The 18,685-nt window shown below is 40.9% G+C and overlaps 1 protein-coding gene across 5 annotated transcripts in view; it reads right to left on the bottom strand.

Moving 5' to 3' along the window:
* EXPH5 (exophilin 5) overlaps window positions 1-18,685 on the bottom strand; it is an 85,307-nt gene that overhangs the window by 14,492 nt on the left and 52,130 nt on the right. For all 5 annotated transcript variants that reach the window (XM_037158847.2, XM_037158851.2, XM_053670432.1 and 2 more), the window contains exons 2-4: window positions 13,362-13,522; window positions 12,495-12,657; window positions 5,814-5,862 (exon numbers count right to left, since the gene is read on the bottom strand). In XM_037158847.2, the coding sequence (XP_037014742.2) occupies window positions 5,814-5,862; window positions 12,495-12,657; window positions 13,362-13,522 (373 nt within the window). The remainder of the gene's footprint in view (window positions 1-5,813; window positions 5,863-12,494; window positions 12,658-13,361; window positions 13,523-18,685) is intronic.

Below are 18,685 nucleotides of genomic sequence, written 5' to 3'. Positions count from 1 at the left end.
TAAACTAATTGAAATGAAGGGAAATACACAGGAAACCAATAGTAATGGAAAGGAAACTGGGACTCAAATCAAGGGAGTGGACCAGAAGGAAGGAAAAAAATTACCAAACAGAAAAGGATGAAGAAACAAGAATTCAAAAAAAGGAGGAGAGGCTTAAGAACCTTCAGGACATCTTCAAACGTTCTAACATCCAAATTATAGGAGTACCAGAAGGGGAAGAGAAACAGCCATGAGTGGAAAACTTATTTGAACAAATAATAAAGGAGAACTTTCCCAATCTGGCAAAGGAAATAGACTTCCAGGAAATCCAGGAAGCTCAGAGAGTCCCAAAGAAGTTGGATCCAAGAAGGAACACACCAAGGCACATCATAATTACATTAGCCAAGATTAAAAGGAAGGTGAGAATCCTAGAAGCAGCAAGAGATAAGGGGACAGTCACCTACAAAGGAGTTCCCATCAGACTGTCAGCAGATTTCTCAAAAGAGACCTTACAGGCAAGAAGGGGCTGGAAAGAAGTATTCCAAATCATGAAATCCAAAGACCTACAACCAAGATTGCTCTAGTCAGCAAAGCTTTCATTTAGAATGGAAGGACAGATAAAGTGCTTCTCAGATAAGATCAAATTCAAGGAGTTCATCATCACCAAGCCCTTATTATATGAAATGTTAAAGGGATTTAGCTAAGAAAAAGAAGATAAAAAAGTTGAACAGTGAAAGGACAGCAAACTCACAGTTATTAAGAACCACACCTAAAACAAAAGCAAACTAAGAGGACAGCTAGATCAGGAGCAGAACCATAGAAATGAAGATCACATGGAGGGTTAGCAACAGGGGAGTGGGAGAAAGTACAGAAAATAAGTAGCAGAGATGGTAGGTAGAAAATAGATAAGGGGGGAGGGCAAGAATAGTAGGGGAAAGATAGAATCTAAAGAACTCGAGACACTTGTTTATACACTAAAGGGGGGAAACGGTGGGGGAGGGGTGTGCAGGGTGGAGGGGAATGAAGGGGGGGAATAGAACAACTGCAATGGCATAATCAATAAAATATATTAAAAAAAAAACCCACACTGTTTTCCTCTGTGTCCTGAGCACCTAGCATAGCATCAGCATGTAGGAGACTGACTAATATTTACTTAATTGAATTATAAATGAGACTACAGCACTATTTTCCACCTCTACACTTCTCTAACACATTTTATTTATTTATTTATTTATTTATTTATTTATTTAATCGTTGGGTTACAGTTGTCCCGCCTTTTTCTGCATTGTTCTCCCCTGCCCCATCCTCCCCCGGTCTCATAAGCAATCCCTCCAACATTGTCCATACCCATGAGTCCTCTATTCATGTTCCTCTGCTTGACTCTTCCCCTACTTTCTCTCATAATCCTCCTCCCCTCTGGTCATTGGCAGTTTGTTTTTTATTTCTAAGTCTCTGGTTCTATTTTTTTTTCTTTTTAAATTTATTTATCTTTAGAGGGGCAGGAAAGGTAAGAGGGAGAGAAATATCAATGTATGGTTGCCTTTCATGGGTCCCCTGCTGGGAACTGGCCTGCAACTCAGGCATGTACCCTGACTGGGAATCGAACTGCGACCCTTTGGGTTCGCAGGCTCGTGCTCAATCCACTGAGCTACACCAGCCAGGGCTCTGGTTGTATTTTTCTCATTTGTTTGTTTTGTTGATTAGGTTGCACTTATAGGTGACATCATATGGTATTTGCCTTTCATTGCCTGGCTTATTTCACTTAGCATAATGCTGTCCAGTTCCATCTATGCTGTTGTGAAGGGTAGGAGCTCCTTTTTTCTTTCTGTTGGGTAGTATTCCATTGTGTAAATGTAACCATTTTTTAATCCACTGATTTACTAATGGAAATTTAGGCAGTTTCCAGCACTTGACTATTATAAATAATGCTGCTATGAACATTAGGGTACACAGGTTCTTTTGAATTGGTGATTCAGGATTCTTAGGGTATAGTCCAAGCAATGGGATCACTGGATCGAAAGGCAGTTTCATTTTTAGTTTTTTGAGAAAATTCCACACTGTTTTCCACAGGGGCGGCAGAAGTCTGCATTCCCACCAACAGTGCACTAGGGTTCCCTTTTCTCCACAGCCTTGTCAGCACTTGTAGTTTGTTGATTTGTGTATGGTGGCCATTCTGGCAGGTATGATGTGGTATCTCATTGTGATTTTAATTTACATCTCTCTAATGGTAGTGATGTTGAGCATTTTTTCATGTGTCTATGGACTCTCTGTAAGTCCTTCTTAAAGAATTGTCAGTCCAGGTCCTTTGCTCTAACACATTTTTGTACACTCATTTGGCATCAACTATCTTATATTTGATAATACTACTCTTTTATTCAGTTTTCAATATACTTTCAAAATATCCTATCTCATTTGATCCTTAGGATAAATTTGTGAATTGGGTGAGGACCATCATTCCCATTTTGCAGGTGAAAAAACTGAGTCTTGGGTAAGTGATATCAATAATAAACGGTAGCAATGACCACTCACATTCATATGATCTGATCTCTAACCCTGTTCTTTCCACTATGTTGCTTTGCACTGTTGTTTCACTAACATACACATCTTCAACTAAATGGTAAACTCTCTGAAGACAGGACCCTAGCTGTAAACTTTCCTGCCCTCCATGCATACAGGCATGGATTACTACCGAGGTAGAAAATTACATATATAAAATTTCTAGTAAAGATTATTACAGAAATTGAGACACTGAATACTTACAATATTAGGGCTCAGAACGGCATGCCTGAGGTGGGAAAGTGTAATGGTCAAACACATGAATTCTACTGAGGTCCAGATCTTGGTTCTGCCCCTTAATAGCTATATAACTTAGGGCAAGTTACTTAACATTTCTGTACCTTAGTTTCTTTTTTAGCAAAATGAAGAAAAATTATAATAACAGCATCAATAAAACCGCTCACCTCATAAGATTAAGTGAATTAATAATTGTAAAACACTTTAGAACGGTGTCCAGCCGTAGTAAGTCCTTGTTAGTCACTGCTCTTCTTCTATGGCTCCGGAGGGTTTCCTGGAGGACCTCTGGTCCAACAGGGGAAGAGGCCAAAGTCTCAAAATGCTGGCTTTCAGGATCTCAGTTACATTTTCAAACATGGTCCATACAGTAGGCTGAGCAAAACGAGGCCTTTTAACCAACCCCAATTCATTCTACTGATATGATTGCAATTCTGACAAATAGCCCTGCCACAGAGTAACCTAAGGCTCTTTGAGAACTTCCTGGGGCAGCGGAACCTGCAGAACAGCTGCTGAAGCAGAAGCTTAAGCTCACTGGTATTATCAAATGCCCTGGTAAAGCCAACAAAGTAATTTTTCAGGGTGTCCTTGAATTTGTCCTTTGTCTGCTTTCTTGCAAAGGTCAAATGTGCCAATGCACTTTATGGATTGAAACCACTCATTCAATTCTTCTTTCAATTTCTGAGTGCTCAGGTTGTGCCAGGCAGTGAGGATGCACAGGTGGGCACAGTCCTGGCCTCAAGGAGCCCACACTGACCCAGTGTGCTAAGTACATTGGCAGTGTGTTTGTAGGGCTCCAGAGCTGCCACATCACCTAACAGTAGGGCCCACCAAAATGTGTTTGGAGATAAGGAGTGTTCAAGGGACCAAGGCTGTATGTTTTGTTTCTATTCTCACTGATGGTGAACACTTTGACCTTGGCTTCCTCACTAGTAAGGACATGGTTCTCAACTGGCTGCAATTGGCTCCTTAAGGAACATTTGGTGATTTCTGGAGGTATTTTTAATTTTCACAATTGAGTGAAGAACTACTGACATCTAGTAGGCAGAGGCCAGGGATGCCACTAAACATCCTCCAATACCCAGGGCGGCCTTACAACAGAGAATCATTCAACCCCAAAAAAGCAATAGTGCCGAGGTTGAGAGAAACTCTAAGCTACATGTCTCTAAGTTTCTCTCTGTGTTTTTGCAAACCTTTTGTTTCTTTTAAACCAAAGCAAATATTTAAATGGCAGCTGTCTCTCTTTTGAGTGGAAAGTTATCTGATAATACAGCACAATCTCCTATAAAATGTGCCATTCCTGCCAGGCTGCCAACCAAGTTTAGGAACTTCATGTCCTTAAATTTTAGCAAGAATCCCTACAGCATCAACTTCCAGCTTTCTGCAGGCTTAAGGGGGATAAGACTTCCATTAATAAATAATGGAAATCTATGCATTATAGAAAACCTTTGGTTTAGACAGTAGTTTCATTATTTTCTCCCTCCTACTTTTCATAAAAGTTATCAATTGGAATCAACAATCACTAGCTCAAGTTGCATCCCAGCTCATACCTTTTAGATTGACAGGCTCTGAGCAGCGATCAAGAGGGCCAAAGAAAGAAATCTATTAATATTCAGATTACATTTTTGAATCCCCCAAATTCCAAATTAGCTCTACTCTTTTATAACTTCCAAGCATTTTTATTTATTTATTTATTTTTACATTCCTCATTAGCTTCAGATGCCATGGCTCTCACAATGGTAGAGGCCAGTGACCTCTGAGTACTTCTCCAAGGAAAAGGAGAGTGCAGAAGCATCTGGAGCAGGTCTCTGTCCTCTTAGAGAGCAAAGGTCTGTGCGTGCCACTTTCAGTCCACAGCTCAGTTAAAGGAGAGGCTGCAGGTAGTAAGCCCCTGAGGCTCATATGCAAACAGGGCTTTGCGGCTGACACACTGCAGGCATTATGCATTAACTTCTAGAGATACGGAGACCCAGATTTTCTAAACCTGACTCTACCATTGACCAGTAATTCCCTTGAGCACGATCTTTACATTTTCTAACCTCAGTTCCTTCATCTTTAAAATGAGGACCATAATTGTACTTCACAGATTTCCTCTGAGGATTAAATGAAATTATCTATGCCAAGCGGCAGTTGTTGCTGGTGCCATGGGGTTCAGTGTCATCGGAGAGAAGGAAAGAAGCAGCATTACTCTGAACAAGAAGGGCGTCTCTGTTTTTAAAGAACTTCTCTTACATGCATTCTTCACCAGAATTCTAACCCATGCTTTTTGCAAAAAGGAAAAAAACAAAAACAAGAGAGAGAGTCAGACAGAGACAGAGAAAGGTAGGTACAAGGACTAAGACTACAATGAATTGAAGAATACCTCTACCCTCCTTCTCACTCTTTGGTCTCCTCCAGTTCTCCTGCTTTCATCTCCAAACCACATGAGTCACACAGAAAGGCATAGGCATGTGTAGATCAAAGGTTAAGACGATGAAAAAATAGAAAACTTACAGCTTCTCACTCTTATGAGCATGTGAACACAGAGAATATATTTAAGTCTAAGTCCTTGGTGAAGAGTCCTGTTGGGTCAGTACCCTCATGTGAACCTGTTCTGGCCAAAGGCATCTCACTTATCAGTTGCTTCCACTTCGAATACAAATGACGATCTTACCCAGAAAAGATCCAGCCCAGACCCACATGGGCTTGGAAAAGTGGCGGTGATGCTTTCTGCTTTTTCCTTTGTCCAGCAGATTAGTGCTGTACAGAGTGACATGTGGAAAAATATCAGAGATGCCACTGATGGTACGACTGGACACACAGTGGCCTCACTCCTTCCTGGCACAGCCTGCTTGCTGATTGAGGATTTTAGTACCAGAGTCAACTGGAAACCAACCATGAATGGAAAACTTTGAACTCTCCAGGAGAAATCTAAGTTTCTTAAGTAAATTTAAAGCTGAGCCAAAGAGAAACCCGTTTCCCAGGTTTCTTCCAAAGAGGTAGCCAACCACGGATTACATTAATTAGGAATTCCTTACAGTAAGTTTTAGTTCCCAGCCACTTACCACAGCAGTTCCCCTCACAGACACAGCAGGTCCTGCGTGCCTGTTGCATCTGTGGAGAGAATTAGAAAAAAATTTCTTTGAAGAGTGCTACACTTTTACCAGGAGAAAAATCAACCAGGAGGAAAGATATTAGTACCTTGATATCTTCAGAAGATACATGTGTATTTCTAATGCCCTACAGGAAAACCTGTCATGGTTAGTGTATTGTTCATAAAAATTTTGGAAAACTTTTCTACGATTGCTAATGATGTTTTTACATCTTTGTCACTCAGGTAGCCAAAAAGAAATTACATAACAGTGGGTTTGTGTCTGAACACAGTATGAGATATAATAGCAAAATGGTTACATCTGCTGAGTGCTCACTGTGAGTGCAAGCAGTGTTCTTACACCCAGTGCTCATGTTAATTCATTTAAATACATCATTCTCATGAACTAGATGCTACGTCTACTCCCATCTTACAGACCAACAGACAGAGGTACAGAGAAGTTACAAGATACTACCCAAGCCAGATATCAGCATTTCCAACCTTTTCCATCTCATGGCACATGTAAACTAATTACTAAAATTCTGCAGCACACCAAAAATATATTTTTTCTGCTGATATGACAGAAAATAGGCATTTTGATTCATTCTCACTGGACAGCTATTATTGTGTTGGCTATTGTCATTTTTTTTATTTGACAATTTAAATGAAAGGAAGTCAGTGTTTCTTACTAAATAGTCAGACATTGCATGTTTTAAAAATTCTTGTGGCACACTGGTTGAAAATCAATGCTCTACACTTTTGCCAGAGTGATCACTATAAACTGAATCATGCCAGTTCCCTGCTTAACACTTTAATGATTCCCATTTGCACTCAGGTGAGAGTTCAAATTCTTCTCTGTATTTAGAAGACCCTATATTATCTAGTCCCGGAATACTTTCCGATATTCATTTTATCCCTTTATCCCTTCTGCCACAGAAACTGCCACACTCTGGAACCTATGCGCTCATTGTTCCTTTGCCTGAAACAGTTGTGTACCAATTGTTTGCCTGGATAACCATGTCATCCTTGAAGAATCATTATAAATGTCCATTTTTCCTGGGAGACCTGCTCAGACTCTAGACACCCAGACTTAGATTCTTAGTCTAGGATACAGATACACCCCCTTCAATGGGCTCCCAGAGTACACAGAACTTCCCCTTCTTAGCATGAATCTATGTTTCCCTATTTCCTATTTGTTGTCCTCACATGATTAAGGACTGTAAAGCCAAGATTGTTTTGTTCCATAGTGCTGCACATGGAATTCCTCAAACAGTATTTGTTGAAGAAATGAGCAAATGTGTTCATTTTTGTTCTCATCTCATCTGCTCTTCCTATATTCTCCACCATCATCTACCTAGTTTCCTAAGTTGGAGAGGAGAGTTCCCCTCCACTCTTCTTTCTTCCACATTCGCCCCATCCAGTCACCAGGCTGTCACCATTCTCCATTCTAAACTGTGCATAAATCTGTTCACTTTGGCCCTCCTCGTTGCCACCATCTTAGTTTAAGCCACTATTATTTCCACAGTCTCTTACCTGGTTTTTCTGACTTGAATTTTGCCCCCTGAATTTGTCCTTTGAGCTACAGCTAGAGCAGTTCCACAGCCTACGCACTGTTGGCATCTCTTCTGTGTGGTGGGCTGTCCCATGTTGTAGAATGCCCAGCAATGCCGCTGAACCTTCCCCACTAGATGCCAATAGCACCTTCCTTCAGAAAACCAGTAATGTCTTCAGACATTGCCAAATGTCTTTTTGGGGCAATTTGCCCCAGGTTGAGAACCACAGAACTAAGGTGATTTTTCTAAAATGAAAATCTCATTATATCACTTCTCTGTTTAAAAACCATCAATGGAAAAAATACATATATGTGCACATGCATGCATGCATGAAATAAACAAAAACATGAGTGTTTGTCCAATGAGTTGTGATTTTTATCTGATATATATATTTGTATGTACATAAAATAAACCTATATTATACATAATAATAAGAAAAGATATGGCGTTATTTTAAAAAGTGATTCATGGCTCCCTGCTGTCTACAGGATCAAAACCCTTCAAGCTCAACAGACTGCGTGGGTAAGGTTCCTGCACTCAGGACTCTGCCAGCCTCTCCCATCCCATCTCTTATCAGTCTCACCTCACACTGGGTCGCTGAACCTCAGTGACCTAGATGTTTGTCTTTTCCAGTCTCTGTATCTTTCCTGTGTCATTCTGTCTGCCTGGTGCAACATCCCAATTCTCAATTACTCAGCTCAGTCCTCTGTGTCTTTCAAATAATTGGCTCTCTTCTTCCTGGAGCCTCCTGGGTCCTCCAGTCTGGGTTAAGTGCTTCTCCTACATGTTCTCATGGCAGAAATGCCACGCTTCCGCCACAGCACTCACCATATTACACTGCCATCATCAGTGCATCTGGCTGTCACCCAGGGTGCAGCAAGGCAAGATGATATCCCTGTGTGGATTTTAAAGGACATCTCTTCCTCAAGATCCTTACTGTCACTTGCCAGAAAACTGCCACAATAAATACACAAATCCACAAGAATTGTGATATGACCAGAACTTCCTGGAGATCTTCAGAGCACCTCTGCCCAACCCTGTGCAATCACCTGGTATTCCCTTCTAGATTATAAAGCCCTCCGGGCAGAGGTGAACTTTGTTTCCACAATTTTATCTCTAACACTAAACATCGCACCTGATCCAAAGTAAGGCTTTGATTAAAGCTTGATAAATAAATGAAAGAGAAACTTTCACCTGGGCTACTCTGACAGCCTTTAGCGTGGAGGGAACAGGAAGCTATGCTGCAGTGGTTTCCAAACCTGAATGAACTTCCTAATACCCCAGAGAATTAAAACTAAATAAATGTCCCTGGGTTCTACTTCAGACCTTCTGAAGCAGAATCTGAAGGTTGGGGCCTATTTATCTGTCATTATTTTTAAATTGCTGATGAGACTATAATAATGACCAACCAGATCAACTGGGGATCCTTTGGCCACTCCCCTGGTCCTGCTTCTTCCTCCTGTCACCACAACCCTGCTGTTTATCTGTGGACACCACACCTGGTGTAGAGGACTTCCAAAGAAGGCTTACTCTGACTTCTTCAGTCTAGGTGTCTTAGGTTTTTTCCTGTTCCAATGTAAGCAAAGGCACTCAACTAGGAAAGGGGAAGAGAGTGCAGCAGGACATTTACAGTGCGTGAGAGAAAAAATAACCACCAAACAGAACCTAGGAAAATAATAATCTTTTTAATTTTCCAAAATAGTCTTTGAACTTTTTGTTTATGTGAACTGAGGCTGCAGTTGGACTGCCTAAGCTGTGTACACCCTACAGATGAGGCAAATTTGGGGGTGTCTGAAGAGCAGCTAGTGGATCCACCAAAGCTCTTTGCATCTCAAGGGGAAAAAAATTACCCTGAAGAACAGGGTAGTCGGCATGTACACACTCACTCCTGCAGTTATCATTCTGTAATCACACCTACGGAGAGAGCACTTACTATATGCTAAGCACCATGATGGTCCCCAAAGGAAAAAAGCGATCTTAGATTTAACTGTGCAAGTTGTTCTTGAGCCTTTGAACTAGTTCCCTTGTATTTGCACTCTGCCTAGTCCTTGGGATTGCAACAGATGAAAGAGATTGGGGGCAAAGGTCTACGTCCTTAAAATTGTCATGATGAACTGATGGCCTATGACTGCACAGCTTTGAGAATGTGTGTGGACAGGAGGGTGTGGCCCCCTTGAAGGGGTGACTCTATTGTGGAGAACATTGGGGCATGAAACAGAGTAGCATGCATATCCCCCCACTATGGGGCGGCGGCCTCACTGTAATGACCTGGGTCTGCAGTAAGAAAAGAACAACTGTAGAAGCTACTTGGCAACCAGGAAGACGGCATTTGTAAGCTCATGACATATACTGTCAGTTACTTGCTGGACTATATGGAAGGCATTTGTGGGGCAGTGGAGTTACTGAAATTTTGTGGTAGAGCATGAGTACTCTATGTCACAGGCACTAGATTCCCCATAGCAAGACCTGAGGAAATACAACTTACAAGGAAATGTTGGGGGAAAGGTACATGTAAAACATGTATACTTTTCTCAAATTTATTGGCTGGCAATAAATAAATTAAAACATGAATGAAAACTATTTTTCTTTTTTCCTGGGGTTGGGGGTTACACAGGGTATAGTATGACCATTTATAAATAGGCTTACAGTAATAATAATACATAGTATGGGAACTGCATGAATTTGGGAGGAGAAACCAGTCATATTTGAAGCAGAAATGGCAGAACTTTTTGCTTTTTTAATTCATGAGGTCACTATATTCCCATGACTTTTTATGCACTGATAATAGGAAATCAAAGCTTCAACATGCCATATTTTTTTTTTTATTACCTGGGCCTTTCTAAAATGAACAAGTATATATGGTGAAATGATGAAGTTCATTTTTTTCCTGGAGATAGTTATCCATTATCCAGTGCCATTTCTCAGTTAAGCTATAGCTTAGGCTTAAAAGAGGAAAAGAAAGTTCTCTGATACTCAGTCTTTCAGGGCTGAATGGAAGGCTGAGTGTGCTTTGCCTGGAGAGATTGGATCTCTTTCTGTGATTTACAAAAAATCCTATAAAATGCTTTGCTGACTTCTCCAGAGCAAGGAGTGTGACAAAGTCAAACCTTGATGACTTCAGCGAGTGGAAACCTGACAGAGAATGACTGTATTTCCCCTGGGGCCTTCGTCAGCTCCTCTTGCTCACTCACCGGCAAGGAGGAGCTCTTGAACCAGAGTCTGCATTTTAAGGGTGATTTTGTATTTTGAAAGATCAGAACTGCCAAAGAAAGTTCGGTTCTACTCAAGAGTAAAGAGCACCTTGGAATTTATTGGTGGGAATATATTCCTACCAAGGTATAACACTTCCTTAACCATACACATTCAGGATTTATAACCAAATATTTAGGTAAAATTGATATTCAAAAATAAGATACATATTTTTACATTGTTATCTCCTGAAACCTCTTAGGAGCAAAAACCAATGTCTTCATGATATCTGCATCAGCATAACTAATAAATATATATTCTCAATTATGTTTTGAAAATAAAGTGTATTTAAAGACAACAATTTCTGTAAACTGCTAAGTACACACGTACACTTAAACTGATAAAATGTGTTTAATTTCTGCATGCTGTGCTAAATGCCTCAGTTCAACTGGTTGAAAGAGAGCTACGAGTCATTTCAGTACATAAGGACGGTGGTTGCTGAACCCTTTTTGCAAGAGTTTCCTTTTTTTTTTTTTTTTTCAGTTTGGCCCATAACTAAGACACAGGCGACCCAGAATGACGATGATAGATCTTTTATCTCCTCTGATCTTTACTTTTGCAGTAACTTGCAATATGAGCTTGGAAGTAACTTGTCAATAGAGTTTACAGGTTTTTTAACCTTTCCCAGTTTACTAATGTTAGATTGTTCGGTGATATAAAACCCCGCCTTAGAGAAAATCACCTAAAACACAGATTACTTCATGAATCCCAGCTACACCACACATTATTTCTTTTCTCCTTAAAAGACATTTTAGCTACAAAAAAAAATACTCCACTTTTGAGGTACTCAAAAGAAAATAACTCCCCAAATGAAAAATGGAAAATGCTCCACTTTTAATTTCCCAAATGAATTACTAATGTTTCAAACATTTTACAAAAAACAAAAAAGAAAAGCAACTCACCTATTTGAAGAGTATTTGCTTGTAAGTGACTCTGGTACAGCCAGTCACAAAAGTGTACATTTTGTTCATTATTTTGTCAAAGACAAAAAAGCCTCTGGTGAAAGCTAGAAGCAAAAATCCTTCTATTCATCCATCCAAGAGGGGAAAATAGAACTGTTTTCTAAGTCCAGGAGCTTCATCACATGTCCCACCAGCTGCCTGCTGCCTACTGCTTTTCAGCAAGAGTGACCTCTAACACCTTTTATTGAAGCACTGCAATGCACTCCTAATGGTCTGACGGCACACACGGATCACAGCACATGCCAAGCCAACACCTTAAGAGGGTGGGAAGCTTTTCAACCAGGAAGGCATGCTGAAAATATTTAGCAGTCAGCTCAACTGAACGGAAGTAAAGTGTTGCTTGTTTTTTCATAAGACAATCCAGGAATATAATCAATTGAGGTGAACTGATTTATGCAGTTCTAAACCACGAACCGTCTGGAACTATGCCTCCATTGCTCTAAAAGCTTCTCCTCCTTTGTCTTGAATTTAAATTCTGGGCAACGACATCAGAGTGGTCCTGATTTTTCTCTAGTCTCTTTGGTCATCTCAGTTATGCTCATTTAGTACCCCAACCTTCCTTGTGACCGCAGATACACATACCCCTAAGGGAATACTTTTGATTTAAACATCTGCCTGACCAAGGCATAGCCCAGGCATTCGGAGCAGGGGGAAAATTGTCAGTAATTATTACCTGGGACCTGCGCAGCTGGTTAGAGGTAGATTTCAAGTGAGCCAGGTTTCATGGTTTCATAAGGACTTTGTCCCTCTGCAAGAAAAGTCCTGTGTCCTTTGTCAGGATCTGAATTTAAGTTCTAAGAACAATCATTAAACTTTCTGAACAGAAAGCAGGCTGCCGGCCTCAGGGATCAGGTAGCGAATGAGCTATCACGTGATCTGAGTCTGACTCACCCTTTCGGTCCCAGCCACTGAGGCTTTAAAGTCTCCTTTCTGGGTTTTCCGAAGGAGAACAGGGAAGCGAATGATGATCTGAAGCTCAGCCGAGAAGAAACCGGTGTTGGGTTTCTTTGAGTAGGTGTATTTTTAGATCTTGATGTTTGGAATTCCATAGGATCTAAAAGGAAATTGTAAAAGTTCTGTATCATTAAAATATTTCAGTAAAATAAAAAGGTTTTATTATACTCATGTACAGGTAACAAAAATAAGTGATTGGTGAAGGTAAGCAGCATGCTTAGATTCCAAAGAAGGCATTTACTGGAGTCACATGGTTTAAGTTTCTAAAGTACCAGAAGGGGGGCTGCCCTTCTACCACCTCCCTCCCTTCCCTTCTCATTAATTTCCCCTTCCCCACCCCCACCTCCCCTCCTTCTGCATCATTATCACACTTATTTAAGTGCTTACTGTGTTTCAGCTCAGTACTTTGTACATACAACTTTATTTAATTCTCACAACCACCCTATGAGGTAGGTATTATCATACCCATTTAAAGGTGAAATAAATGAGACTTGTAGAGAACAAGTAAGTTGAATATTCACATGGATTCTGACAGAATAGACAGGGTGGAGATTTGAATTCAGACTTTTAAAAATATTGATATTTGTGTTCCTAACCACTCTATTATCTTGTCTGACTTTAAAAATATACACCCCAGACATTATAGTATGTGTTCAATTCACTCTTTTTATTGTGTTGTGAAACTTTTGTACCATGTTGTTGAAAAATAGTCCTAAACATTGATTGATTAAATTGGAGGGCCACTGAGCCATTGCCCACAATACTGTGCCATAAGAAAAAAAATAGATGTAAATTTTTTCTCACCATTTTCTGCCATCCCCTTCCTTAGCCTGTATGTAAGGGGTTGTTTTAACATTTGGCTAACATCTGTTTCATTGCAAAACTTTTTTCTTTGAATTTCTTCAAACCATTCACCAGTCACTCCCTGAAGCCATCTGATATCCCTCTTTGTCTTCTGGAGTTTGCTGAAATAAAGAAAATATTAACATACCCTTTAAATTCTTCACATCAAGTGTAAATTCATGTGACAGGCTAAATTTTACTTAATAGAGAAACTCCTTGAACTACAAGTCTAGGAGAAAACATTGGTCCTATTCAGAATTTCCTTTTCACTACTGTGTATATATATTGGCTGTATATATATATATACTATGTATATAAACATTGGCTGTATATTTTCCAAAATAATAACAATCTAAAACTTTTTGCTAGTATTTAAAATAATCAAGTCTGTGAGGACAATGTGAGTTGACGATTGTGCAAATCTACCTAATAATGCAATTGAATAACAGATGTATTAATGAGATGTTAAAACTAGAATATTCTAGTTCTGATTACACATTCATTTATTCAGATGTGTTCATTGAGCAATCAATGCACCAGTCTTTGTGTAGGCAATGGGGATTCAACAAGAATAAAACATACGGGGTCTTCACTAGCCCACCCAGTGGTCAGAGAGAAGAGCTTATGTGCAGAAAAGAAATTGTTGAATGTAGAAATTGTTGAATTCCCTTACATAAGGAAATTCTTTAAACAAAAAAATCACAAAAGCCTATGAATGAGCATAGGGTTAATACTCAGGTAGTAAGAAACAGTGTAATTTCAGGTAGACAGAAAAGGAAACCTGAGCATAAATGTGCCTGACCCCCACTCTCAGAGTATCAGAACTGAGGTTCCATCCTTGCTCCTTTCTTCTCCCCTTCAGTGTCCTGCTTAGTTCTCTTTCAAATGAAAATGTGGTTCTAAGTCCTTAATTAAAGCATTGATTGTGATGGATTTTTTATTTTACATTTTTTGTTTTTAAATTATTAGGTGTCATATGATATTATATTATTTTCAGGCATACCACCCCGTGATTACACATTTATAGAACTTACGAAGTGGTCACCTCAATAAGTCTAGTACCCACAGTTACTACAATATTGCTGACAATGTTTCCCATGCCGTACTTTACATCCCCATGACTGCTCTGCAACTACCAGTTTGTACTTCTAAATCCCTTTACCTTTTTCACCCATCCTCTTAACTGCTCACCCATCTGGCAACCATCAAAATGTTCTCTGTATCTGTAAGTCTGTTTCTATTCTGTTTATTTTGTTTCTTAGATTCCACATGTAAGTGAAATATACACTCCAGACATCATCTGGTATTTGTCTTTCTCTGTGTGACTCATTTCACTTAGCATAATACACTGTAGGTCTAGCCATGTTGTTGCAGAAGGCTGGATTTCCTACTTTTTTATGGCTGGGTCATATTCCATGTGTATATGCACCACCTCTTTATCCACTCATTTATTGACAGACACTGAGGTTGCTTCCAAATCTTAGCTATTGTAAATAATGGTGAACGTAGCAATGAACATATGGATGTAAATGTCTTTTCAATTTAGTGTTTTGGGTTTCTTGGAAACAATACCCAGAAGTAAAATTGCTGGGTCCCTCTCTGTGTCATTAGAGACTTTGTCTTGAAGTTTCTTTTGACTGGTATAAATATTGCTTTCCCAGCTTTTTTGTTTTGTTTTTATTTTATTTTCATGAAATATCATTTTCCATCCCTTTACTTTTAGATTTTTTTTGTCTTTCAATCTGAAATGAGTATATAGCACATGTAAGGGCCTTGTTCTGTTATCCATTCAGCCACCGTATATATTTTGATTGGAGCCTTCACTCCATTTGCTTTTAAAGTAATCGTTGATAGATGCGTATTTATTGACATTTTATTATTCACATTTATCTTTTTTCTTCTTCTTTTTCTTGAAGAAGACCCTTTAATGTTTCTTGTAATTGGTTTGGTGGTGGTGATGAAATTTTTTAGCTTTTTCTTGTCTGGGAAGCCCTTCATCTGTATTTTGATTCTAAGTGATAGCTTTGAGGGGTACAGGAATTTTGGTTGCAGGTCTTTGATTTTCATCACTTTGAATATTTTCTGCCAATCTATTCTGGCCTCCCAAATTTCTGATGAGAAATCAGCTGAGAGTCATATGGGAGCTTCCTTATAGGTAACTGACTGCTTTTTTTCTTGCTGTTTTTAAGATTATCTCTTTGTCTTTAACCTTTGGCATTGGAATTATAATGTATCTTGGTGTGGGCCTCTTTGGGTTCATCTTGTTTGGGATTCTCTGTGCTTCCTGGACTTGTATGTCTATTTCCTTCACCAGCTGAGGGAAGCATTCTGTCATTTTTTAAAAAATAGGTTTTCAATTTCTTGCTCTCACTCTTCTCTTTCTGGTACCCCCATTATATGAAGGTTGGTATGCTTGATATTGTCCAGAGACTTGTTACACTATCCTGATTTTTTGGATTCTTTTTTCTTTTTGCTGTTTTGATATGGGTGTTTTCTGCTTCCTTATATGCCAAATTGCCAATTTGATTCTCTATTTCAACCAGTCTACTGTTGATTCCCAACAGGGACACTGGCAAGCACTGTCTGCAGTGTTGTGGCTGAGACCAGACAAATTCATATGGACTACTGAGTCCTGTGGAGGAAAAGGGATGGCATGACCATCTCAAGGGGAGGGCACCTCAGCCACTCTCTCAAGAGGAGAGCACGCTGACCCTTGCCTTGACAAGCTTTTATTGGCTTAATTCGCATAGGAAAACAGGGTGTATATGGAAAGCTTATCAATCATTGTCAGGCAGTAATAATCAAATAGATCACATTCAAAGAACTCTGAGGGCTTATTTCCAGTTAGGGTCAGATAGGTAAAGGGTCATAAAACTTTGGGGAAACAAACTCATTTCTTGCTTGGACCCTTATCATTTAAATTGAGGGTATTAGCAAAGCAGGTTTCACAGGATTTTATGCGTTCTTTCTTAGGCCTGGTTGCCCTGGGGAACCTGCCCTTTCCAGCACAGGGCTGCACCCACCTCCAGCATTGTTTCAGGCTTAGGTTGAATAGGGGAAGTAAGGCAACCAAGAGTTAGGAGACTTCTTACAGAAAGAATGAGGACTCTGGCTATGTCAAAACCAAGGGGCAAGGGTCCATCACCCCCTTATTCCATAGCCCCCCAAGTCCTTTCCTGGGTGCCTCCTCGTGACTGTCCCTGCCTTAGGTTGTCTCTTCCTTGAGGAATCTTACCTGTCATTGGCTAACCAGTCATGCACTGGGGGCCAGGCAGGGTGAATTAAAGTGGGCAGAGGCAGTACTCCTGCCAGGGAGATAAGCTTTGTCTTCTTAGTGGCTTATGGTCCCAAGGTCTCTCACTCAGCCTTAGCCGTGGGGGGGTTACAGTTTCTGAAACCAGGCAGGGCTGTTCCCAACAGATTCCCTATAATTCACTCTTCATGTTAGTGTAGCTCTAATTTCTGACTGGTTCTTGTTTGTGGTTTCCATGTCCTTTTTTATGCTGCTGAAGTTCTCACTAAGTTCCTTGAGCATCTTTGTAACTATTGTTTTGAACTCTGTATCTGGTAGATTGCTTGTCTTCATTTAATTTACTTCTTGTTCTAAAGATTTCTTCTGTTATTTCATTTGGGACTTGTTTCTCTGTCCCTTTATATTGGCTGTTCCCCTGTGTTCGTTTCTATATATTAGGCAGAGCTGCTACATCTCCAGAACTTGGTGGAGTGGCCTTATATAGTAGGCATCCTGTAGAACCCAGTGGCATAGCCTCCCCGGTCACCTGAGCTGTATACTCCAGGTGTGCCCCACGTGAGCTGTGTGCATGGTCCTGTTTCAGTTGAGCCTCGATTGCTGTTGGCACTTCAGTGGGAGGGATTGACCCCCAAGACTGATTGTTTTTGAGGACCATCCATCACTACAATGAGAATCTGCTATGTAGGGGCCAACCCCATGGAGCAGGACTCAATGGGGATTTGGTGCCCACTGAGTGTGTCACTCATGGAATGGTTGGCTTGTAATCCAGTGTGGTCTGAAGCTGCCCACTGAGTGCACTGGCTCTGGGGGCTACCCTGAGGTGCAGTCCAAGGTCAGCTGCTGCCTATGCCCTGCCCTGGGCCACCCGACATGAGCTACAAAATGACCTGCAGGTGGCTGCTACTTGTGCCAGGCTTGCAGCTGTCTGGGAGAGGCCAAACTGCAAGCCAAGGCCAAGTGCTACTAGTATCAGTTCTGGTGCCAATTAGTGAGAGGTACAGGGCTCACTGAGGACAGATGCTGTATGCTTGAGGAATTTTAGGATAGTCAGAAGCATAAACTAAGACAGGCCCTTTGTATGGAAAAGCCACTGGAAATGGCTTGGATGGATCTGAAATTTGGTTGGGGTAGGGTCTTAGGGAATCACCAGAGCGGGGTAAACAGTGTGAGCCAGGTCGATGGACACAGATATGGTGGTCACCTGCCAGCTGTGTGTGTGTGTGTGTGTGTGTGTGTGTGTGTGTGTGTGTGTTGGTGGGGGGCCATTTTAGGAAAAGGACAGTGTCCTCTGCCAGCCTCCCCTCCAGCCCTCACCCTGATGCCAGACAATTCAGTTCTTCCCTATATGTCTCTGGTGCCTTTCCAGCTGCTGCCCCAGAGGCCAGAGTTGAGAGCATGTGAGTCTGAGGAAATCTGTGTGTGTGGATCCTTTCAGAGGAACTGCCTGGGACTCTAGAAGCCCTCCCTCTCACTCAGCCACATTCTTTGCTGGTTTTTGCAGCCAGAAGTTATGAGGACTCCTCTTTCTGGCACTGGAACCTTGTGATAGGGGGCCTGGTGTGGGGCTGGGACCCTTCACTCCTTTGGGGGGATCTCCTCAGCCGAGTTATCCTGTCCGATTTTTAACCACTGCCAAGTGGGTGTGGACCAGCCTTCCTGTCTCTGCACCCCTACCAGAATCAATGTGGCTTCTTCTTCAGATTCTTCATTGTAGAACTCTGTTTAGCTGGATTTCAGGTGTTTTGAATGATGGTTGTTCTGTAATTTAGTTGTAATTTTAATGTTGTTGTGAGAGGTTCTGAGTACCACATTTAGCCATGCCAACATCTTGAGTGGAACCTCGTGATTGTTTTCAGGAAGCAGACCATTCACTCTGTTTCAGGTGGCCCCCAGAACTGTTTGGAAATGGGAGGTGCTCAGTGCAGAGGGAGACAGTCCTGGTCTGAGGCACACAGAGCACAAAGGGTGGCGTGAAGAACATGATGACAGTTCTCATAAAGCAGTCAGTTTGGCACAGCACAGGTGAAAATGC

The sequence above is a fragment of the Artibeus jamaicensis genome, unplaced genomic scaffold, assembly GCF_021234435.1.
Source record: "Artibeus jamaicensis isolate MK-2021 breed Jamaican fruit bat unplaced genomic scaffold, CSHL_Jam_final contig_585, whole genome shotgun sequence".
NCBI classification, from domain to species: domain Eukaryota; kingdom Metazoa; phylum Chordata; class Mammalia; order Chiroptera; family Phyllostomidae; genus Artibeus; species Artibeus jamaicensis.
Note: the sequence above shows the minus strand (reverse complement) of the source record. Positions and strands in the feature narration are given on the sequence as shown.